The 24,755-nt window shown below is 44.0% G+C and overlaps 1 protein-coding gene and 1 non-coding gene across 2 annotated transcripts; one reads left to right on the plus strand and one right to left on the minus strand.

Moving 5' to 3' along the window:
- Positions 1–2,532: 2,532 nt before the first annotated feature.
- On the minus strand, positions 2,533–11,462 carry dnaja4.2 (DnaJ (Hsp40) homolog, subfamily A, member 4, gene 2). The gene is given in 8 exon segments (NM_001016990.2): positions 2,533–3,431; positions 4,161–4,261; positions 4,357–4,587; positions 4,941–5,168; positions 6,827–6,931; positions 7,108–7,297; positions 8,181–8,323; positions 11,435–11,462. Coding segments are annotated over 7 exon segments (1,206 nt in total). The 5' UTR covers positions 8,313–8,323; positions 11,435–11,462; the 3' UTR covers positions 2,533–3,212.
- Positions 11,463–21,155: 9,693 nt separating this feature from the next.
- Positions 21,156–21,227, plus strand: trnag-ucc. The gene has a single exon. It is a non-coding gene; the product is annotated as a tRNA-Gly (tRNA).
- Positions 21,228–24,755: the final 3,528 nt, after the last annotated feature.

Raw genomic sequence — 24,755 nt, forward strand, 5'->3', positions numbered from 1 at the left:
AGTGTAGGTAACGTTACAATACTGACCTCCTGTGGCCAATACATGTAATGACTCCTTACGTAATATTATATACATAGCGTTCCTCTCTGGGTGATGCTGGATGTTGGAGTTTCTATAAAAACACAATAGACGACTTATTTAAATAGATACAGGTAAGCACAGCTAACAAGAATAAAAGCAGCTAAAGAGTGAGCTGCTAGAGCCAAAGCATACCCACTGCCAGAGAGAAAATAGGGGAAAAAAGAACATAATGGTCAAACAGCGCCACCCAGTGGAGTGAGAAGAATAATAAAATTCCTTATAATTATACATTAGAACATGTTTGATTTTTGCTTATTTTTTAGACTGCAGTTACACTGCCGCCTATAGATGCGGTTCTGGCGAGGGCCAAAATGGCAACCCCCACTTATGACTTAATGGGGTAGTTCACCTTTTTATATGTTATAGAATGGCCAATTCTAATCAACTTTTCAATTGGTCTTAATTTTTCATCATTTATAGTTTTTGAATTATTGCTCTGTGAGGCTACAACTTGATTGTTACTATAATTACCTCTCTTTCTATTTAGCAATCTACCAATCATTTATCAGTCTCTCTTTCAAACCACTCCCTTGTTACTACGGTAAACTGGACCCTAGCAACCAGCTTACTGCTGAAATTCCAAACTGGAGAGCTGCAGAACAAAAAGTAAAATAATTAGAAAAAACTACCATTAATAAAAAATGAAGACCAATTGCAAATTGTCCCAGAATTGCCCTCTCTACATCATACTTAAAGTTAATTTAACAATGAACAGCTCCTTTCACACCTATGCAGATGGCACCCACACAGAATAAAGTCCCTTCAGAGAAAGAGTAATGCCCCTGATACCTCCCTACAATTAATGTGACATTCTTTTGGTCACAGCCCAAATGTTGGTACTTTTAATGGGGAAATGGGACACCAGGCAGACAGTGGTTAAGTTTGCCACTCTGCAGGGCAGCCCCCCTATAGAGGGTTGGGGTTACTTGTCCCTACACAACTACTAGCAGGCAGTAGAATAAGAAAAAAAGCTGAATTGCATTGCTGTTATCTGCCCAAACTGTGCCCATTGCACACAAAGTCTTGCCCACACCATAATCCCTGCCCTCTCTGCAGACCCCCACAACCATGGGGCCCCTGCCTGGAGTATCCTGTGCTGGGGGTATATTTTTGGGACCCAAATTCAGTAGCAAGCTAGTTTGATGGACATGTTCCACACAGCGTTGGAGGTTTGGTCCAGAAACGTATATTCATTTATGCAAACAATCTAACATAGTAAGTTAGGTTGAAAAAAGACATGTCCATCAAGTTCAACCATAATGCCTATATATAACCTGCCTAACTACTAGTTGATCCAGAGGAAGGCAAAAACCCCATCTGAAGCCTCTCTAATTTGTCTCAGAGGGGAAAACAGCCCATTCCTATATAATGTATCAGCCAGTACGACTGATTCGGGGAGGGAATCCCACAACCTCACAGCTCTCACTGTAACAAATCCTTTCCCAATATTTAAACGGAACCTCCCTTCTTCTAAACGGAGTGGGTGCCCTCGTGTCCGTTGGAAGGACCTACTGGTAAATAAAACATTAGAAAGGTTATTATATGATCCACTATTATATTTATACATATATCTGTGTAAGAAACACTGCCTAAAATGCTTAAGATCAGGAATAGGAAATTTGGACTTAATTTAAAAGAAAAAAAGATTTGCTCTATGCTGGGCCAGGTGGGTTTGGGCCCATGAAAAGTTTAAAGGGGCTGTTTTTTTTTTTTTTATAGTTTTTGAATCTTTTGCCTCTTTCCAGCTGTTAATGGCATTGGGTCACTAACCCCAGCAGCCAAAAAACCACAACTGCTCTTTAAAATGACAGTGTAGTCACTGTTCATTTATTCAGGCCTCTCCTATTCATCTTCCAGTATTTGATTCCAACCACTGCCTGGTTGCTAGGGTAAACTGCACCCTAGACATTTCTTTCACAGAATATTGCATAGTGCAAGGGTGTCAAACTCAATCACATAAGGGGGACGAAATCTAAAACACAAGTATTAATATACTTAGTAAGATACTAACGGGTATATTTATAACAATGTGTAAAAAGTGGAGTAAGACATTGCCGGTGATGTTGCTCATAGCAGCCAATAGATGCTTTGCTACTATTGAAATCTGATTACTGATTGGATGCCTTGGCCAACATTACTGGTAATGCTTCACTCCACTTTTTACACAGCATGATAAATATACCCCTTAGTCTTAGTTACTATGTGAGGAAAATGGAATTTGATCAGGCTGGATGGTCAGACACGCCAAGGGCAACATAAAACAGCCAGGTGGGCCGGATTTGGCCCCCGGGCCTTGTGTTTGATATATATGACATAGTGGAAAGACTTCATGATTAGAAAGGTGAACTTTATATTATATTAGATTGCACTAGCGTTAGACTGGAATTTCACAGAATGCACACAAGGTGGCGCTGTCACCTATGAGGATAAAAGGAAGTTCGTAAAACGATGGGGTCTTAAAGAACTCGAACATTTTTTATTACCATAAAGTTAACTGAGGAAGTAACTCAATAACCAAAGACTATCCATGGTGGCGACCCTATGGCTTTTGCATGTAGCGATGGCCGGTGCCTGCTGGATGGAGTCTGGGAGCCAGACCTGAGCATCACCGAGACTCCTGCGGTACCCTGTAACCGATATTAACATGGCAGGTCTAATTGGGTATCCTACACCCTGAGCAGTGTCATTACAGGATATAGGGGGTGGATTTGCTGATGAGAAGTCACTGGCCGGCCCCGTCCAACTTTGGCTTTGAGTCGACTGCAGATCAGCAAGTAAATATGACTGAGGTTGTGAGACGGTTGGAAGTCCTACCTGTGCTATACCCCTAATTACATCCTATAAACATAATGTACATTAAGACTTTCATATTTCGGAGGAGGTAGCACCGTTTTATCAGCAGGAGTTTCACAACTTCACGTCGTGCAGATCGGCACAGTTTGGCTCATTTCAACTGGGGCCCAATGGACTGCGGCAATAAGGAAGACAAGGTGCTGGAGCGCAGAGTACGCAAGGAATTGTGCCCCGACCAAGGTCCCTAGAACATGGCCTCCCTGCACGAGGGGAGAAACAAGCAACGCCCACTCGGATTCCGGAATGAACTGAGCAGAGAGGGAGCAGGACAGCAGCGATCATGAGGTTTGGCATTGGACTCGCTGCAAAGGCACCGCCTCGTCTTCCTCATAGGCTTCCTGTCTGCCTCGTTGTTTCTGGTCCTCGTAGGGGTTATACTCTGCCAGGCTGACCTCCTCCATATCCTCTGTAATGATGGGCTCCTCTCGGGAAGGGAACAAGCCTTGCAGCTGGGTCAGGTGTTCTCCATTCAGCCAACCAGATTCTGGGAAATGTATCTGCAGACAAGACAGAAGATAAAACCATGGGTGTGGCATTGGCATTTAAAAAAAAAAACAAAAAAACTTAGGGTAAAGGTGCATACACGGGCAGATTTGAACTGGCGAACGATTCAGCAGCTTTATCTGCCTGTGTATGGGGCCCTCTGATGGGCCTACCCAACCGATATCATGCTGGAAATTGGGCAGATGTTTATCAGGCAGGCTTAATTTTCCCATCAGCATTTCCCACCGACACTTGTCCCTACTGTCTATCCCACCGACACTGGTACCTACTGTCTATCCCACCGACACTGGTACCTACTGTCTATCCCACCGACACTCGTACCTACTGTCTATCCCACCGACACTCGTACCAACTGTCTATCCCACCGACACTCGTACCAACTGTCTATCCCACCGACACTCGTACCAACTGTCTATCCCACCGACACTGGTACCTACTGTCTATCCCCCCGACACTCGTACCTACTGTCTATCCCCCCGACACTCGTACCTACTGTCTATCCCACCGACACTCGTACCTACTGTCTATCCCACCGACACTCGTACCTACTGTCTATCCCACCGACACTCGTACCTACTGTCTATCCCCCCGACACTCGTACCTACTGTCTATCCCACCGACACTCGTACCTACTGTCTATCCCACCGACACTCGTACCTACTGTCTATCCCACCGACACTCGTACCTACTGTCTATCCCAGATACAATCACATATGCCTTACCTGGAACTGTATTATCAAGCTTCCTTTCTCATATAGGTTTCGATAAATAGGCATCCCTTCCTTTGGAATACATTTAATGTCCCCAGGCTTGATCACTTCACCTGCAGGAGAGTAGATGCATAATATATTTGAGTTTACAAACCAATGAAATAAATCACCTCCTATGTTGTGCCCTGTACCAAGATGGGCTCCATACCTGGCTGTGACGTGACCAACAGTGTCCTGCCATCCAGTGTCTTTATACTCTGCCTACATCCGCAAAGAGCGTCGGCCAACTGGATCTCCATTTTCATGACCAGGTCATGCCCTTTCCGCTGAAAGACTGGGTGTGATTTCTGATCTAGGACTATAATGATATCGCCTGGTTGCAGGCCAGGAGCCTGGTCTCCTTCTTCATGGAAAATGATCTTCTGGCCACTCTTCATGCCTGAATGGATATAGGAAAAAAACCACATAAGGAATAGTGAAGCATCTTAAATGGTTTGTTGCAGAAGCCCTACTACTGCTTAAACTGCCTGCCATCACAATGCTGGTAACAGACTGGGAGCCTTAGCATACCCATTCAAGGGGAAGAAAAGTTCCCTAAATAATATGATTCTCACCTAACCTTGACTTAACTGCCTAGTTAACCTTGGCTTTTGGCTCCAGGACCTCTATAATATTATTACCCATCTGGGCTGCCTTACCTCAATGTGGCATAATAGTGAATATCCCAGAGCGCCACGGACTATTCCATTTGTCAGGGTTACTAATCTTTCTTTGAATGCGCAAAGTACCAACCTTTGTCTATGTGCACAGTTAGGATCTTCTTTTCTCGGATAATCTTCCTCCCGCTGCAGACCTGGCACCGATCTCGTAATCGGATACATTCGCCTTTCCCGTTGCATTCGGAGCAGGGGGTCTGGATCTGACTCATGACCCCGGGTATGTGGGTCAGTAAATGTACCTCTATGCCGCACCCCTGGCACTTGGGACACTTGGTTATGGATCCCTGTTTGGCACCGCTGCCTGTGGGGAAACAGACACAAAGTGAATGGCTGCCAAAGATCCAATTTGCTTCATTAATTCAGATGAAAAGACTGTTTCACTGGGGTATTGCAAGTCAGGTTACAAGTGCCCTGCCTCCTAGTGGTGCAAGACGGAACTGTTACTTTCTAGGCACCATATTTCATCCCCTTGGAATGTACATGCACCATTTAGCACAAATAGTGTGTTGGGTCTGATTCACAAATAGACTGAATACCTGAGTGCCTAACCCACACAGCAGGCACAGTCATGCTGGTAAACACCGGCATTTCTCAGACCTATGTTCAAGATCAGACCTTAATCCACTAATTAGTATCTATAAACCAATTTACAACTTAGGTTGGAGGCACGGGAGACTGAAACTTCAGCAAAGGAAGGGGCCCTTCATAATAAAGCCAAGTTATGGGATCCTAGAAAGGCAGTGAGTGGTGATTAACTTAAGAAATAATTAGGTTTTAGTCACTGGAAGTTAATCCTCTGGATCAAATTAAAGGCTGAACCTGATTAACAGGTTGGTTTTTTGGTTTTTTTTTAGAACCTCAACTACAATGTAACTGTTATTTTGCCTCAATCTGTAAAGAGGAGGCCTTGAATCTACCCAAGAATCCCTATGCTGCCAGTTTTATGGAATCTCTCTGTACAGGGTATGAGCAAACTTAGGGGGCTGTTCCTGCTGAATTGTGCTCAGTACAGGGGAATCCCTATGCTGCCAGTTTTATGGTATCTCTCTGTACAGGGTATGAGCAAACTTAGGGGGCTGTTCCTGCTGAATTGTGCTCAGTACAGGGGAATCCCTATGCTGCCATAGTTTTATGGTATCTCTCTGTACAGGGTATGAGCAAACTTAGGGGGCTGTTCCTGCTGAATTGTGCTCAGTACAGGGGAATCCCTATGCTGCCATAGTTTTATGGTATCTCTCTGTACAGGGTATGAGCAAACTTAGGGGGCTGTTCCTGCTGAATTGTGCTCAGTACAGGGGAATCCCTATGCTGCCATAGTTTTATGGTATGTCTCTGTACAGGGTATGAGCAAACTTAGGGGGCTGTTCCTGCTGAATTGTGCTCAGTACAGGGGAATCCCTATGCTGTCATAGTTTTATGGTATCTCTCTGTAAAAACTATGAGCAAACTTAGGGGGCTGTTCCTGCTGAATTGTGCTTAGTACAGGGGAATCCCTATGCTGCCATAGTTTTATGGAATCTCTCTGTACAGGCTATGAGAAAACATAGGGGGCTGTTCCTGCTGAATTATGCTTAGTACAGGGGAATCCCTATGCTGCCATAGTTTTATGGTATCTCTCTGTACAGGCTATGAGTGAACTTAAGGAAAGTTCCTGCTGAATTGTACTTAGTTCAGTGGAATTTCTTTACTGATATAGATGTATGGTTTACATGTATATAGGCTATGAGTTACAGTAGCTATGGCTGTATCATATTCATTATTCCCTTATCTGACTAAACCCCAGTGACTTCAGCTCAATTTCCAGCCCATATTTAAGAGCAGCTGGTGTCAGATAAGGAAGGCTGAGTCAGAAACACCATGATGGAGTACAGGGAGAACAAAGCCCTGATCTCATAAGTCTCTAGATATAAGAACCACAGGGTTATGGCCCTATAAAGCTGCATTCCTCTGAGCACATACCTTTGCACTTCGCACAGATGGCATTCTTCTGTAGGGACAGTTTTCTTGTTGCACCATTGTACAGATCTTCCAATGACACAGGAAGGTGGTGGGCTACACTCTTCCCTAAAGACGATGGAGGAAACGACACACACAGTTAGACGGCGGCCATAATGCTTGGGGTATCGGGGGGAAAGTACCCATTTCCCATAACCCCATACCAGTGCTGAAGTGTGGGAGAAGCTACTAAAGGTGCTCTATGATGGCTCATTGAGCGCAGCAAGCAGGAAATAATGGCGTACCTTTCCTCTCTGCCTGATGGTGTACTCTAGTGCTGCCACCAAAAAACAGGTTGAATATGTCCAATGGGGAATCGAAGGCGCTCCTGCACCCCGTGCTGTTGCCTGTGAGGGCATCCTCTCCGCCGCGGTCGTACAGTTCTCTTTTATGCGAGTCGTGGAGAATTTCATAGGCTTTGGAGATCTGTTTAAACTGTTTAAATTAGGATACGGTCAATATGAATTTCTGTGAGGACAGATTTCAGAGTTAAGTGTGATGCCTACCCCCGTTCAATAAATTCCCCTTTATGTATTATGGCTGCAATACAAAGATGGGTCCCTGTCTAAAAGGTTGGACGACCCTTATTTGTGGTTGCCATTTTGGCTTCATTGAAACCAAAGGTGGCCATACACAGACAGATTTCAGCTGCCGATTCGGGTCCCTAAAGGTGGCCATACGCTGGAAGATATGCTTGTTTGGCAAAATCGCCAAGCGAGCAGATCTTCTCCCAATATGCCCATCTAAACGTGGGCGATATCAGGCTAATTCGATTGGCCCTAGGGCCAAACAACTGCATTACAAGGACGGGCGTAGGCGCAGTTGGATCGTGGAGCCGATGCGGTTCTTGATCCGACGGAAAATCAAACCTGTCCTATAGATATCTGCCGTATTTTAGGCCAGATATCGGTCTGATAGGCCCATTGGGGGTGCCCATCCATGTGCCGAAGCGGCAGCTAAAATCTGCCCGTGTATGGCCACCTTAAGACCGACTCGGAAGCCGATCTGCCCGTGTATGAGCACCCCCCCAAAGGGCCAACCCGACAAATAACTGACTTAAAATTGACCAGACAGGCTTGATTGTTCATCGGATCGAGGACTGCATCGGCTCATTAATTCAGTCCTATCCACATAATTGATTGCGATCGTTTGGCATTAGCACTATTCCGCCCTCCCAAGGTGGGCATATCAGGGGGAGAGATTTGCTCGTTTGGCACCCTCACCAACCTAGCAAATCTTACCATGTATGGACAAGTTTTGTAGAAGAAAAGCAAGAAGCCATGACAGGTGGCCCACAGGTTGCTCTTGGTAGCCATACCTTTTCCCCAGCACTGGGGTTCTTGTCAGGGTGATACTTTAATGCAAGGCGTCTGAACGCTCGCCTTATCTCTTCTGAGGACGCAGAGGGCCTTACGCCAAGCAGGTCGTAATATCCAGTTTCCTTTACCATGTTTGCTCTTCCTGCAGACAAGGCAGTAAACGTTGGATTAGACACTGGAACTTCCGGCCTTTCTGATTGATATATGATACAGAAAGATTGTTTGGGGGGGGGGGGCATTGTTTTGGCCAATAGGCTGCCAACTTGGTGTAAGTTGGCATTACTGGCCTCATATACCATGGAAGGTGGTGGTAATACACATTGACATTCATTTACAGAGACAGACCCTCAGCCAGAAGGTAGCCAGGAAGTGCTGCTGAACTGCAACTCCCAGGGACTGATGGGAATGTGATAGGGACCCTAGATTGTAAGCTCCACTGGGGCAGGGACTGATGGGAATGTGATAGGGACCTTAGATTGTAAGCTCACTGGGACAGGGACTGATGGGAATGTGATAGGGACCCTAGATTGTAAGCTCCACTGGGGCAGGGACTGATGGGAATGGGATAGGAACCTTAGATTGTAAGCTCACTGGGGCAGGGACTGATGGGAATGTGATAGGGACCTTAGATTGTAAGCTCCACTGGGGCAGGGACTGATGGGAATGGGATAGGAACCTTAGATTGTAAGCTCACTGGGGCAGGGACTGATGGGAATGTGATAGGGACCATAGATTGTAAGCTCACTGGGGCAGGGGCTGATGGGAATGTGATAGGGACCTTAGATTGTAAGCTCCACTGGGGCAGGGGCTGATGGGAATGTGATAGGGACCTTAGATTGTAAGCTCACTGGGGCAGGGACTGATGGGAATAGGATAAGGACCTTAGACTGTAAGCTCACTGGGGCAGGGGCTGATGGGAATGTGATAGGGACCTTAGATTGTAAGCTCACTGGGGCAGGGACTGATGGGAATGTGATAGGGACCTTAGATTGTAAGCTCCACTGGGGCAGGGACTGATGGGAATGTGATAGGGACCTTAGATTGTAAGCTCACTGGGGCAGGGACTGATGGGAATGGGATAGGGACCTTAGATTGTAAGCTCACTGGGGCAGGGACTGATGGGAATGTGATAGGGACCTTAGATTGTAAGCTCCACTGGGGCAGGGACTGATGGGAATGTGATAGGGACCTTAGATTGTAAGCTCACTGGGGCAGGGGCTGATGGGAATGGGATAGGGACCTTAGATTGTAAGCTCCACTGGGGCAGGGACTGATGGGAATGTGATAGGGACCTTAGATTGTAAGCTCACTGGAGCAGGGACTGATGGGAATAATGTATCATCTCAGCAGAAAATGTAAGTGCAGTATAAACACAGGATAATAATATTAGCAATAAATATAATGCTCTAACTGGAATTGATACCAAGCTCACAGCTTGCCAAAGACACATAAACTGCTGCTCTTATTGCAAAGAGAAACTACAACTCCCAGCATTCCTGGCAGAGGGGGTTACACGAATGCTTGCCTACGATTACCTGTAACAGTGCTGGGAGCTATGCAGCCAGTCTTGTTTACATCTAGTTGTGCTCAGCTGATAATTGCTACCTAAGTGTCGCCTGCACAGCCCCAAGCAGGGGGAGGGTGCCGGGGCCCCCAAAGGGGACGTATCAGCACTTCTGCACTGTTCCAGAATCTTCCCACACAATGATAACAGCCTATAGCAGTCTAACCCTGCAGGGAGGCGCTCAGCCCGCCACAGGCTAATTCAAACGCTTCTTGGTACATGCTCTGTAGCCCACCATTCATTGACTGTAACCCATACGGTACAGCGTCACGGCCCCCTGTATATACACCGTAACCCATACGGTACGGCGGCACGGCCCCCTGTATATACACCGTGACCCATACGGTACAGCGGCACGGCCCCCTGTATATACACCGTGACCCATACGGTACAGCGGCACGGCCCCCTGTATATACACCGTGACCCATACGGTACAGCGGCACGGCCCCCTGTATATACACCGTGACCCATACGGTACAGCGGCACGGCCCCCTGTATATACACCGTGACCCATACGGTACAGTAGGATAGCCCAAGTGTATATACACCGTAACCCATACGGTACAGTAGGATAGCCTAAGGGTATATACACCGTAACCCATACGGTACAGTAGGATAGCCTAAGGGTATATACACCGTAACCCATACGGTACTGTAGGATAGCCTAAGTGTATATACACCGTAACCCATACGGTACAGTAGGATAGCCTAAGTGCATATACACCGTAACCCATACGGTACAGTAGGATAGCCTAAGTGCATATACACCGTAACCCATACGGTACAGTAGGATAGCCTAAGTGTATATACACCGTAACCCATACGGTACAGTAGGATAGCCTAAGTGTATATACACCGTAACCCATACGGTACAGTAGGATAGCCTAAGTGTATATACACCGTAACCCATACGGTACAGTAGGATAGCCTAAGTGTATATACACCCTAACCCATACGGTACAGTAGGATAGCCTAAGTGTATATACACCGTAACCCATACGGTACAGTAGGATAGCCTAAGTGTATATACACCGTAACCCATACGGTACAGTAGGATAGCCTAAGTGTATATACACTGTAACCCATACGGTACAGTAGGATAGCCTAAGTGTATATACACTGTAACCCATACGGTACAGTAGGATAGCCTAAGTGTATATACACCGTAACCCATACGGTACAATAGCCTAGGTGCATATCCTGAGCACTACAAACAATATACACCAAGAGCTACAGCTGGGCAGGAAGGGGTTAAGCCTAGCTGCCAGTGAGTGGGGCGGAAGGGCTCTCAGCCTGGGGTTCCTATACACAGACATGTATATGAGCAGAGCCAACCATTCTATTAGATTGCTAGCTCCTGGGCATTACCATCTCACCTATACCTGCACCTGACTGGGGATCTGATTGGCTATCAGGGAATCCCCTTTCCCACCCAATCTAGTACCTGTAACAGGGAGACACACAAGCCTGGGGGGGGGGGTATTGTATTGGGGGGGGGGGTCATTCCTGTATTGGGGGCGTCCTGCTGTACCCTAGGCACTACCCCTCTCCAGTCCGTTCAACTGCCTCCCAGATATTATCAAACTACCATTCCCAGCAGGCTCAGCAGTACATTGTTGTATATACACAGCAAAAAGTCTATCGCCAACTCCATAGTTAAGTCTGCACACGACTATACTTAGCGCTTACCTGTTCCCGCTGCCCCCCTGGGGTCCGGCTCTTACCCCTTATACCCCACACAGACAGATACACGTCACAACACTACTCCCCGGCACAACACCTTGTAGCCCTCTCAGAACTCTCTGGAAGCATTGGTCACGCCCAGTGCCCGCCCCCTGTTGACGCCCATACTTCCAATCTGGACGGCCCACTACTAAGCCCCGCCTCCCCTCTCCATTTAGAGAGACGTCAACTCATCTTACTGTGGCGCAGGGTTGGCGGGTTTTCTGCCAAATTGGGCTAATAATTTTAGCCCAGGCGGGTTTCCAGACTACAAACCCACCGAGGTGCAAATGTGGGCTAGTTTGTGCAGCTTTGGCGGGTTTGTAGTTTTGAAACTAGCCAAAGTTCTCTGACATGCCTTTCCCAGTGCATGCTGGGCAATGTAGTTTGTATCTTACTATTAGCCTACAGCTTAGCTTAATATAAAACTACAATACCCAGCATGCAATTTCGTTTTCTATTTCTCTGTACTGAACCTGAAGCGGGAAAACTACTATAACCTGCAGGGACTGTAATCTGTGAGTTGCAGCAATGTGCTGCCTGTGGGAGCTTCTTGTGACAGAATTATAAGAGCAAATAAAACTAATAAGCACAGGGAAACTGACTGGAAAGCATATATCCGGGCTGGGTGGGAGCAGGGAAACATTGTCCCTTTAGGGGTATATTTAGCATCCTGTGTAAAAAGCGGAGTGAAGCATTAATGGTGATGTTGCCCAGGCACCCAATCAGCAAGTAGATTTCAACAGTTAGAAAACCAAAGCAAAGCATTTGATTGGCTGCTATGAGCAACATCACTGGTAATGTTTTACTCCACTTTATAAACAAGCAAGATAAATATACTCAGTGTCAGGAAATACTTGTCAGAATTGCAAAAGAAGGCAAGTGACATCAGGGACATTGCCCTTTGGAAGGCTGTAAAAGTACCAGAGTGCTAAGGAAAGGTGGAAGCGCACTGGAGGCATCAGGCGCCATATTTGTTTTACCCTGTCCTGCATTTGGTGCGAAAGGGTACTGGCACTGGGCACTGCATTATGAAGTGGGGACTGAACAGGCAAATGTTTAGGGGCAGCGAGGCAGCGTGCCACTGACGGAAGTCACATGGGATTTGGCGGGAGGTCCGAACTGCTGTCCAATCTCCTGGCTGCCCAGTCACCAGTGTGGCGCACCTTGGCATGCATGGGATTGGGTGGGGGGGCAAAGGGAGTGTGATCAGCCTGCCAGTCTAAAGCCGGCCATACAAGCACCAATTCGGTGCGTGCATGGCGGCTCGACGAGGCAACCGATATCGCAAAAGGCTGCGGATATCGGTTGACTCCAGGTTTAAAGATTTTGAGCAAAATCTACGTTCAGGGCTGAATCATCAGGTGGAGGTAGAATTTCTATTGTTTCTACCTCCATATCTGATGATTCAGCCCTGAACGTCAGTGGAGGGTAGGAATGATCGCACGAAAGATCGAAATTGCTACATGTATGGCTACCTTTAAGCTGGCCATACTCGTTCAGATTTGAGTTTTAACATTCAGACTGAAATTGTAGGATAAAGCCCTAAAAATAACAAATGGGAGGATGTTCTAAACATGAAATAGTTGGCAGGCACCAGTCGTGTGAAAGTCGTTGGTCCCCGTGGATATTGTCAGATATACAATACACACGCAGATTTTTCCATTATCTGACCAAAATTTTCTAACCTGTCTGATCGACTAAATGACCGATCACCATGGGACAAAAATTCGGAGCCCACACACAATTTTATTGGTGTATATGGCCAGCTTAAGAGTCAAAGGATCAAAATCTTCCTTTTTTTGCCATTTAGTTGTGCAAGCTGGGGAGCGCTGTGTGCTGTATGGGCTATGGCCCATACTTAGGGGGCGATTTATCCACATTTGAGTTTGATTTTTTTTAATGATTGGAGTTTTTTTTGTGCTAAGAAAGCTTGAATTTGAATTTTGGTTCAAAAACTGGAATGTTTGGTATTAAAGGGGACCTGTTACCCTAAGAAATAATTACAAATTGTTTTCTATTGTGTTTGTCAAGCAAAATAAACTTCAGTTACACTATATACATTATTTTAAACTTATTTCCATAAACACTGGAATTCACCATTGCAGAAAACAGGCAGGTGCCATTTTGTGGACATTGTTATTAAGACAAACTGTGCATCCTGCTAAAATCTTGTTTCTGTGCCAGTATGGGGGGGGGGAACCTGATGCCCATATCCATGCACTGGTTACACAATTAGATGGTGAGGAGGGAGGGGGAATGAGAGGAGGGCAGGGACATCTAAGAAGTTCTGAATTGAAAGTGAAAGTAACTGTCTGCCCCACCCCTATGCCTGAGGCCTAAAGGTGGCTCGTGTATGGCCACCTTTAGACTGACTCGGCAGCTTATCAGCCCGTGTAGGGGAACAAATGACAGACCTGCCTGACCGACATCTGGCCTGAAATTGGCCAGAAATCGATTGGGCAGATTAAAAAATTTAGTCAACTGCGCCTATTACCAGCGTTCAAATTAGCCTGAATTCGCCCGATAACACCCACCCGTAGGTGGGGATATCGGGAGAAGATCCGCTCACTTGGCAACCTCTTAACATGTATGGCCACCTTTAGAGGTAGGCAGGGTGCTGCTGCCTTGAGGTGAGTTAAGGATCTTGCCTTAAGCTGCAGCACCCTTCAATTTACCAGGGACAGCAAAAACGCCCTTGGAAATAGTTTTTCTATATACATCAGGGCCCTGCATTTCTGGCTGACCACTTATAATGCCTGGCCATTTTGCATGCTTTTTTTAAAAAATACATACCTTTAATTATTTGGACCTTTGCAAACTTGCTTTTTCACCTTGATGCAGGATTTTGGATATAGTGGTATAGGATCCAGAAACCCGTATCCAGAAAGCTCAGGATTATGGAAAGCCCATCTCCCATAGATTCCATTATAAGCATATAATTCTAAATTTTAAAAGTGATTTTCTTTTTCTCTGTAATAATAAAACAGTACCTGTACTTGATCCCAACTAATTACCCCTTATTGGGGGCAGAACAGCCCTATTGGGTTTATTTAATAGGTACCTTTTCTCTGTAATAATAAAACAGTACCTGTACTTGATCCCAACTAAGGTATAATTACCCCTTATTGGGGCAGAACAGCCCTATTGGGTTTATTTCATGGTTAAATGATTCCCTTTTCTCTGTAATAATAAAACAGTACCTGTACTTGATCCCAACTAAGATATAATTACCCCTTATTGGGGCAGAACAGCCCTATTGGGTTTATTTAATGGTTAAATGATTCCCTTTTCTCTGTAATAATAAAACAGTACCTGTACTTGATCCCAACTAAGATATAATTACCCCTTATTGGGGGCAGAACAGCCCTATTGGGTTTATTTAATGGTTAAATGATTCCCTTTTCTCTGTAATACTAAACCAGTACCTGTACTTGATCCCAACTAAGATATAATTACCCCTTATTGGGGGCAGAACAGCCCTATTGGGTTTATTTAATGGTTAAATGATTCCCTTTTCTCTGTAATAATAAAACAGTACCTGTACTTGATCCCAACTAAGATATAATTACCCCTTATTGGGGGCAGAACAGCCCTATTGGGTTTATTTAATGGTTAAATGATTCCCTTTTCTCTGTAATAATAAAACAGTACCTGTACTTGATCCCAACTAAGGTATAATTACCCCTTATTGGGGCAGAACAGCCCTATTGGGTTTATTTCATGGTTAAATGATTCCCTTTTCTCTGTAATAATAAAACAGTACCTGTACTTGATCCCAACTAAGATATAATTACCCCTTATTGGGGCAGAACAGCCCTATTGGGTTTATTTAATGGTTAAATGATTCCCTTTTCTCTGTAATAATAAAACAGTACCTGTACTTGATCCCAACTAAGATATAATTACCCCTTATTGGGGGCAGAACAGCCCTATTGGGTTTATTTAATGGTTAAATGATTCCCTTTTCTCTGTAATACTAAACCAGTACCTGTACTTGATCCCAACTAAGATATAATTACCCCTTATTGGGGGCAGAACAGCCCTATTGGGTTTATTTAATGGTTAAATGATTCCCTTTTCTCTGTAATAATAAAACAGTACCTGTACTTGATCCCAACTAAGATATAATTACCCCTTATTGGGGGCAGAACAGCCCTATTGGGTTTATTTAATGGTTAAATGATTCCCTTTTCTCTGTAATAATAAAACAGTACCTGTACTTAATCCAAACTAAGATATAATTACCCCTTATTGGGGGCAGAACAGCCCTATTGGGTTTATTTAATGGTTAAATGATTCCCTTTTCTCTGTAATAATAAAACAGTACCTGTACTTGATCCCAACTAAGATATAATTACCCCTTATTGGGGGCAGAACAGCCCTATTGGGTTTATTTCATGGTTAAATGATTCCCTTTTCTCTGTAATAATAAAACAGTACCTGTACTTGATCCCAACTAAGATATAATTACCCCTTATTGGGGGCAGAACAGCCCTATTGGGTTTATTTCATGGTTAAATGATTCCCTTTTCTCTGTAATAATAAAACAGTACCTGTACTTGATCCGAACTAAGCTGCATGAATCCATATTTGGGTTATTAAATGTTTAATTGATATTTGGCAGACCTAAGGTTTGGTGATCCATATTACAGAAAGATCCCTTATCTGGAAAACCCCAGGTCCCAAGCATTATACAGCATTATACCTGTAATTTTTGCTGCCTTTTTTTTAATCCCACCACTAGAGGGCCTCAGGTGCATATGGTTCCTGGCAGGCTTCTTTCTGCCTCTTTCACGCCTGCATGCATTGACGCAGGTATGTTATTGTTGGCAACAAGGTGTGTACACATTGATGCTTATTGTTGCCACAGGATTGCGTCCGACATGATGCACAGGGCATGCATGTTTCCATTAAATACACACTAAGGGCGAAGATCAGCGTGTTTTTTTTGTCAACACAATTAGTCAACTTTTTAAAAAGTTGTGGCGACTAATCAACGTGTGTCTTCACCCTAATGGCTCTCCCTCATTGCAAAGTGATGCCTTTTCTCTGTTTGAGAGAGGCTTCAGATGGGGTTTTCGCCTTCCCCTGGATCAACTAGCAGTTAGGCAGGTTATATATAAGGTTGAACGTGATGTACGTACGTCTTTTTTCAACCTAACGTACTATGAACACTTCTCCAGTTTCTCCTGTTGGAGAAATAAGAGAGGCTTTACCTCTATGGACACTCCAACCAGGGTACTAATATGATGTTAGGCTTGTGTGCAGATAATTGTGCATAAAATCCTGATACTCTCAATGGCTAATATGCACAGACAGTTTGGAACCTAGAAATGAGTTTTAATGCTGACCACTTTCAATATCAGACGATATGTCTAGGCCCAGATACTGTATGTTTGGCCATATAGCATATATGGGTTTTTAGTCTAAACAATCCCTTAAAGGAGAAGGAAAGGCATGTCCTGATCATGGGCGTCCGCAGAAAATTTTCCAAGGGGGGGCAAGTAAGCTAGTATCATCCTGCAACAGACAAATATATATATATATATATATATATATATATAAATATATATATTTTTTTTGCAGGATGATACTAGGGGAGGCTAAAGATGGCCCATACACAGACTGACCTACAGCTAATGTGACACTTAGTGGATTCGCTGCTGGCGTAAAAAGTTAACCTCCCAACTACCTCTTGCCGTTCCCACTGACTCCCAGGGATACTGTACAAAAGTGCGGGGGGGGCTTTTTTGTTTTTACCCTAAAATGTTTAGTATGTTAAAGTATTTATACGCGCATTTCTGTGAGGGGATCTGCAAACATTTGTGTTTGTGATCAGGGCTAGTTCGCATTCAAATTCACTTTTATTTTTAATGGTTTTTCAGTTATTTAGCTTTTTGTTCAGCAGCTCTCCATTTGGTATTTCAGCAGCTATCTGGTTGCTAGGGTCTTATTTACCCTAGCAACCAGGTAGTGGTTTAAACAAGAGATGGGAATATGAATAGTTAAGGGGCCTACTTGGAAAAATAAGTAATACAAAATTATAATAATAATAAAATTGTAGCCTCACAGAGCAATATTTTTGGCCCCCATTTGAAATCTGTATAGAGGCAGAACAGAGGCCTGTGTATAGTACCTGGGTATAGTACCTGTGTATAGTGCCTGTGTATAGTACCTGGGTATAGTACCTGGGTATAGTACCTGTGTATAGTGCCTGTGTATAGTACCTGGGTATAGTACCTGTTTATAGTGCCTGTGTATAGTACCTGGGTATAGTACCTGTGTATAGTGCCTGTGTATAGTACCTGGGTATAGTACCTGTTTATAGTGCCTGCGTATAGTGCCTGGGTATAGTACCTGGGTATAGAACCTGGGTATAGTACCTGTGTATAGTGCCTGTGTATAGTGCCTGGGTATAGTACCTGCGTATAGTGCCTGCGTATAGTGCCTGCGTATAGTGCCTGGGTATAGTGCCTGCGTATAGTGCCTGCGTATAGTGCCTGGGTATAGTGCCTGGGTATAGTGCCTGGGTATAGTGCCTGCGTATAGTGCCTGGGTATAGTGCCTGGGTATAGTACCTGGGTATAGTACCTGGGTATAGTACCTGGGTATAGTGCCTGGGTATAGTGCCTGGGTATAGTACCTGGGTATAGTACCTGGGTATAGTGCCTGGGTATAGTACCTGTGTATAGTGCCTGTGTATAGTACCTGTGTATAGTGCCTGGGTATAGTGCCTGGGTATAGTACCTGGGTATAGTACCTGGGTATAGTGCCTGGGTATAGTACCTGTGTATAGTACCTGTGTGTATAGTACCTGTGTATAGTGCCTGTGTATAGTGCCTGGGTATAGTGCCTGGGTATAGTACCTGGGTATAGTGCCTGGGTATAGTACCTGGGTATAGTACCTGTGTATAGTACCTGTGTATAGTACCTGGGTATAGTACCTGGGTATAGTGCCTGGGTATAGTACCTGTGTATAGTGCCTGTGTATAGTACCTGTGTATAGTACCTGTGTATAGTACCTGTGTATAGTGCCTGTGTATAGTACCTGTGTATAGTGCCTGTGGGATGAAATCTGCAGCAAAAGTTGAGAGTTGGTTCTCAGGTAAAGTTACAGCTGCAGATTCTTCTTTTCAGTCTTCATTTGTTTCCAGTTTGCAAAATCTCCCGATCCCTGTGTGCATCTGTGCTCTGATTGGTCAATTTTAAAGTCTGTCAAGGAAGCTGTGCTCTGATTGGAGAATCCACAAGAAGAAAGATCCAATCGGAGCACAGCAAAAACGGGCTTGAGGAGACAGTGCAGAAAGTAAGGTTTTTTTTGCTACTTTTCCAGGGGGGGGCAAGTGCCCCCTCTTGCCCCCTTCTGTGGACGCCCATGGTCCTGATATGAAAATTAGATCTGTAAACGTGACAGATTTGCCATCCAACGTGACTGTCAGAATACTGTGCTTTCATCCAAGATAAAGTCTGCCTGTTGTTTCTCTCTGAAATACAGACTGTCAAAATAATCCTCTTAACAACGACAGTTGGCCATACATAGTGATGCAATGGGATGCCTCGGTCCTTTTCCATCCATCTAACCTTACGCATACGTAGTTCAACTCTGTATCTTGCTTTTATCTTTATTAAAGGAGGACTCTGGCTTGGAACCAACATTTGTTAAAGAGCCCCACACAACACAGAAACCATTATTATACTTATCACTGTAATCTGTTCCTTCAGAAAGTATGAATAAATACCATTTTATATGCTGAAATCCAACTGCAAAACAGTTCTTTTTCTGCATCATTTGAAATCCTGGCAGGGGGGAGGGAGTAAAACACTGATGTTACATATTGCAACAACTCCACAGCTCAAGTTGTGTTTGGGTGGAGTTCCCCTTTAAATCCTTCATATCATACCCAAAATATCTGCCTGTAGGGGGCACAGTTTATCATTAGATATAATGCATAGTACTCTAGTCATCTGACTTGAAACGGTTGCCCTTGAGGCTAACCTCATCATCCAATTAGTTGACCCTCTTGGGCTCAACTTCCATAGTAAATGTTACTTTTTTTTATGTGTGGTTAATAAATATTTGTAGCATTTACCCAGGTCATTTTCAGTGCCTTTCCATTCCAGGAATATATTTTCCACTTCCAAAAAAAAAATGTTTTGTTCAAGTTCAGGTTGTGCCAATACATGTATAGAGCCGATTATACAGAATGCTCGAGACCTTGAATATTCCGGATAAGGGGTCTTTCCGTAATTTGGATCTCCATACCTTAAGTCATGGAGATCCAAATCCGAATTACAGAAAGCCTGTCTCCCATAGACTCCGTTTTAATCAAATAATTCAGATTTTTAAAATTAATTTCCTTTTTCTCTGTAGTAATAAAACAGTACCTGTACTTGATCCCAACTAAGATATAATTACCCCTTATTGGGGGCAGAACAGCCCTATTGGGTTTATTTCATGGTTAAATGATTCCCTTTTCTCTGTAATAATAAAACAGTACCTGTACTTGATCCCAACTAAGATATAATTACCCCTTATTGGGGGCAGAACAGCCCTATTGGGTTTATTTCATGGTTAAATGATTCCCTTTTCTCTGTAATAATAAAACAGTACCTGTACTTGATCCCAACTAAGATATAATTACCCCTTATTGGGGCAGAACAGCCCTATTGGGTTTATTTCATGGTTAAATGATTCCCTTTTCTCTGTAATAATAAAACAGTACCTGTACTTGATCCCAACTAAGATATAATTACCCCTTATTGGGGGCAGAACAGCCCTATTGGGTTTATTTAATGGTTAAATGATTCCCTTTTCTCTGTAATAATAAAACAGTACCTGTACTTGATCCCAACTAAGATATAATTACCCCTTATTGGGGGCAGAACAGCCCTATTGGGTTTATTTCATGGTTAAATGATTCCCTTTTCTCTGTAATAATAAAACAGTACCTGTACTTGATCCCAACTAAGATATAATTACCCCTTATTGGGGCAGAACAGCCCTATTGGGTTTATTTAATGGTTAAATGATTCCCTTTTCTCTGTAATAATAAAACAGTACCTGTACTTGATCCCAACTAAGATATAATTACCCCTTATTGGGACAGAACAGCCCTATTGGGTTTATTTCATGGTTAAATGATTCCCTTTTCTCTGTAATAATAAAACAGTACCTGTACTTGATCCCAACTAAGATATAATTACCCCGCATTGGGGGCAGAACAGCCCTATTGGGTTTATTTCATGGTTAAATGATTCCCTTTTCTCTGTAATAATAAAACAGTACCTGTACTTGATCCCAACTAAGATATAATTACCCCGCATTGGGGGCAGAACAATCCTATTGGAATTCTCAGCAATGTGATATTTTTAACATTTAATAAAACTTCAGTTAATGTTAATGCTAGGAAACCATCCTATTCCTCTGATTGGAGATAGACGAGGGTGCAGCACGGCACAGTGAGTAATTCATTCTCCAGCAGAGGAATGCATTGGATCCTGAGGGGATTAGCTTTGCCACATAGACGCCAGATGTACAATCCCTGCTACAGTACTGACCTTCATGCCTTCGGCAGAACAGAACAGGCTGGGAATTTTACGTATAGTAATATTGATGTTTCTGTAATGTAGCTGCTGAGCCGTAAAGCAGAATAGAGAGATTTGCAGGAAAAGAAAGCTTCTGTGAGCGATGGTGGTATAGTGGTAAGCATAGCTGCCTTCCAAGCAGTTGACCCGGGTTCGATTCCCGGCCATCGCAAAGTTATTCTTTTTTTTCTTTTGCCATAATAAAAAAAAAATCAGAAATACAAGAGTATTGTAGAAATGATCCCTATATTGGCTAACAATAAAAATACATTGCAAGCTTTCGGAGCTTTAAAGGTGCCCATACACGTGAAGATTCGCTCGCTTGGCGAGGTCACCAACGGAGTGGATCTTCTCCCGATATCCCCACCTATGGGTGGGCGATATCGGGGAACATGTAGGCTAATTTGATCGATTGAATTATAACGACTGGTATAGGCAAAGTCGGTTCAGGGACCGCATCAACGAGCCAATGCGGTCCCCGATCCGACTAGATTTTTTAACCTGCACGATCGATATCTGGGCGATTTCAGGACAAATATCGGTCGGGCAGGCCCGTCGGTAGTGCCCATACATGGGCCTATTAGCTGCCAAATCTGTCTAAAGGACTGGTATCGGCAGCTAGAATCAGCCCGTGGATGGGGACCTTTAGGCCCCTTCGTCAGGCACAATACCTCCAGTTTTTGTTTTCTTTTGCCAGAATTTTTTCTTATATTAAGTTGAATTTCCATTTGTACCTGTAAGGGGTGGGATATAGAAAAGAGGAGCATAAAGCTTTATGCCAGTTTTCGGCAACCAATGTTTTAAATGTACAAAAAAAATCTATAGAAACACATTTGTATTCATATATGGATGAAATATAAAGATGGACATGGAAAAAAGTACTGCAATATTGGATAAAACACATGCATCAAATGCATTTTCACCAGGGTCTTTTAACCATTGGGCAAAAGGATTATAATTTCCATCTGAGAGACCTTTCTGTTGGAGAGAAGCCCCCCCAGAGATGTTAGACCAATCATTTTAATCAACTGCTATTTGGGCCTCTATGTTCCTGATATGCCTGGATCTGTTTTCTGAATACCAGTCTGGACCTGGTTCGATAGTAATGTGGGGGCCAGCCCAAAACCCACAGGACCCGTGGGTTGGGTTCAGGATTTATATCCGTCATGTCAGAGGCGGGGCTGGAGCGGGCCGGGTGAGGTGTGGGTAGTTAGGCAGGTTAGGGTCGGGTACTGGTTGGAACTATAGGTGGTTCCTTGGCTGCCCCACGTACAAGTATGGAAGTGTGCAGTATTTGCAGTCCACATACTGGCTAGACTACGAAAGCCCTTTAGTATGGCTGCTTATTAATATGGCAACATAACAGTTACGAAATTACAGATTACAGACTTTGTTAAGACACTCACTTATGGGCGATAAAAGTGTGAAAAAAAGGACCCAAGTTCTCTGAAATAGAGTTGCTTCCTTGGGGTTGATGTAATATCTTCTGTTCCATTATCCCATTATCACAATAGCACTCCAGAGTAAGAAATCCAAGTCCGGCTTGGGACTCCTCCAGTTACATGGGAGTAGGAGAAACAATAGGTTAGCTGAAAGCAGTTCTAATGTGTAGCGCTGGCTCCTTCTGAAAGCTCAGACTCAGGCACACTTTACTGCTGCGCTGCAAGTTGGAGTGACATCCCCCCCTCCCCCAGCGGCCGATCAGCAGAACAATGGGAAGGGAGCAAGATAGCAGCTCCCAGTAGGTATCAGAATAGCACTTAATAGTAAGAAATCCAAGTCCGGCTTGGGACTCCTCCATTTACATGGTAGTAGGAGAAACAATAGGTTAGCTGAAAGCAGTTCTAATGTGTAGCGCTGGCTCCTTCTGAAAGCTCAGACTCAGGCACACTTTACTGCTGCGCTGCAAGTTGGAGTGACATCCCCCCCTCCCCCAGCGGCCGATCAGCAGAACAATGGGAAGGGAGCAAGATAGCAGCTCCCAGTAGGTATCAGAATAGCACTTAATAGTAAGAAATCCAAGTCCGGCTTGGGACTCCTCCAGTTACATGGTAGTAGGAGAAACAATAGGTTAGCTGAAAGCAGTTCTAATGTGTAGCGCTGGCTGAAAGCTCAGACTCAGGCACATTGCACTGAGATGGCGCCTACACACCAATATTACAGCTACAAATACATTTGTTGGTTCAAGAATAAAATGTTAAATGGCAGAGGAAAATTTTTGCTATGTGAACTGTGTAATATAGTAATAAAAACTATACCATAGAAATCATTACGGAATGCCTTTGAGTGCAATGACACAGTAGAACTTCAGCTGGTACTCACTTCTCCCAAGGGTAGCAAAGTTAAAAAATAAAATGGCTGTTAATTCATTCCAAACGCGGAACATTTGTAATTTGCAAACTCTCTCCCAATCTCTTCTTCCCTTTCAAACTCCAATTCATTTTTATCAGGACCTGGGCCCTCACCCCTAACAAAACATAGGGCTGGGGGTTGGAAAATGCCAAAAATACTCATTTGCCTTTAGCCACCATTGTAATATATGTTAGAACTTTGCTATAAAAAAATGAATTTGAAAAGGGTCTATAGCAACTCATCTCCAAAAATGTTGGCCCCTAATTTCTATTAAAGTAGAGATCCCCTAACCTGGAATATCTAATAGCCTATATTCAAATAAAAGTAGAAAAATACCAAGGTTTCCCTAACACTTAACATATGTTTGATGAAATCTACTCTGATTGTCACAAATATACATGCAGGGCCGGATTTCTATCCTGGGCGCCCCGAGGCCGCCCCTGTGGGTGTCCCCCGTGCGCATGCGCGGAAGCGCCCCCCAGTGCGCATGCGCAACGCGCCATCTCCCCATTGCGCATGCGCGAACGCTCATTTTAACTCCCATACGGAGCAGTGGGGAGAGGTACCGACTGCTCCGTATGGGAGCCAAATTTAAAAATGTTCTTGTGGCGGGGTGGCAAGGGCTGCAGCGGGGCTGCCGCCCTAGGCCCGGGCCTTCGTGGCCTCTCCACAAATCCGGGCCTGTATACATGGGAATTCCCTTCCTACCACCCCCAGTAATCTACAAAGCTTCAATGACTTCATTTAGAAAAATCCCCTTGTATTTACTGTACCTCTCCACGGGTATTCTTACCTTATTAAAATCACCTCCTTATTCTCCCTAAAGTTCCTTCCTATCTGCCATCCACTGAGGCCCATAGATAGTAATCAATCTCAAACCTTTTCAATTTGATATCCAGTAATAAGCATCTACTGGGCTTTACCCTCAATAGATCTTCTAATTTCAACCTTCTTCCAGCCTGTTTTTCAGCTATAGCCCAAAATGAGGGACCTTTTTGCCACTCCCCTTTTGTGTTGCTATAACCATGAATTGAGATAATATCCACAACCAAATATCAACTCAAAAGCCACCATCTTTGCATTAGGAGACTTACACCACAAACCCACCCCTAATAAAAAACTATTTCAGTACCTGTTTAGGGGCAATAGTCTGATTTAAAGATTTATTCCAAATCTTTCACATTCTTCTGGAATACTGTAATGTGCTTGAAGATTATTGTCACCATCTTTGATATCAAATTTGCTTTAAAACCTTCCCATTTCTCTGGTCTTTGCAAACACCATAAAGGGGAACTCCGGCTTCCAAACCGAATCACTGTAATCTGTTCCTTCAAAAGGTAGGAATAAA

This window comes from Xenopus tropicalis, chromosome 8, assembly GCF_000004195.4.
Source record: "Xenopus tropicalis strain Nigerian chromosome 8, UCB_Xtro_10.0, whole genome shotgun sequence".
Lineage (NCBI taxonomy): Eukaryota > Metazoa > Chordata > Amphibia > Anura > Pipidae > Xenopus > Xenopus tropicalis.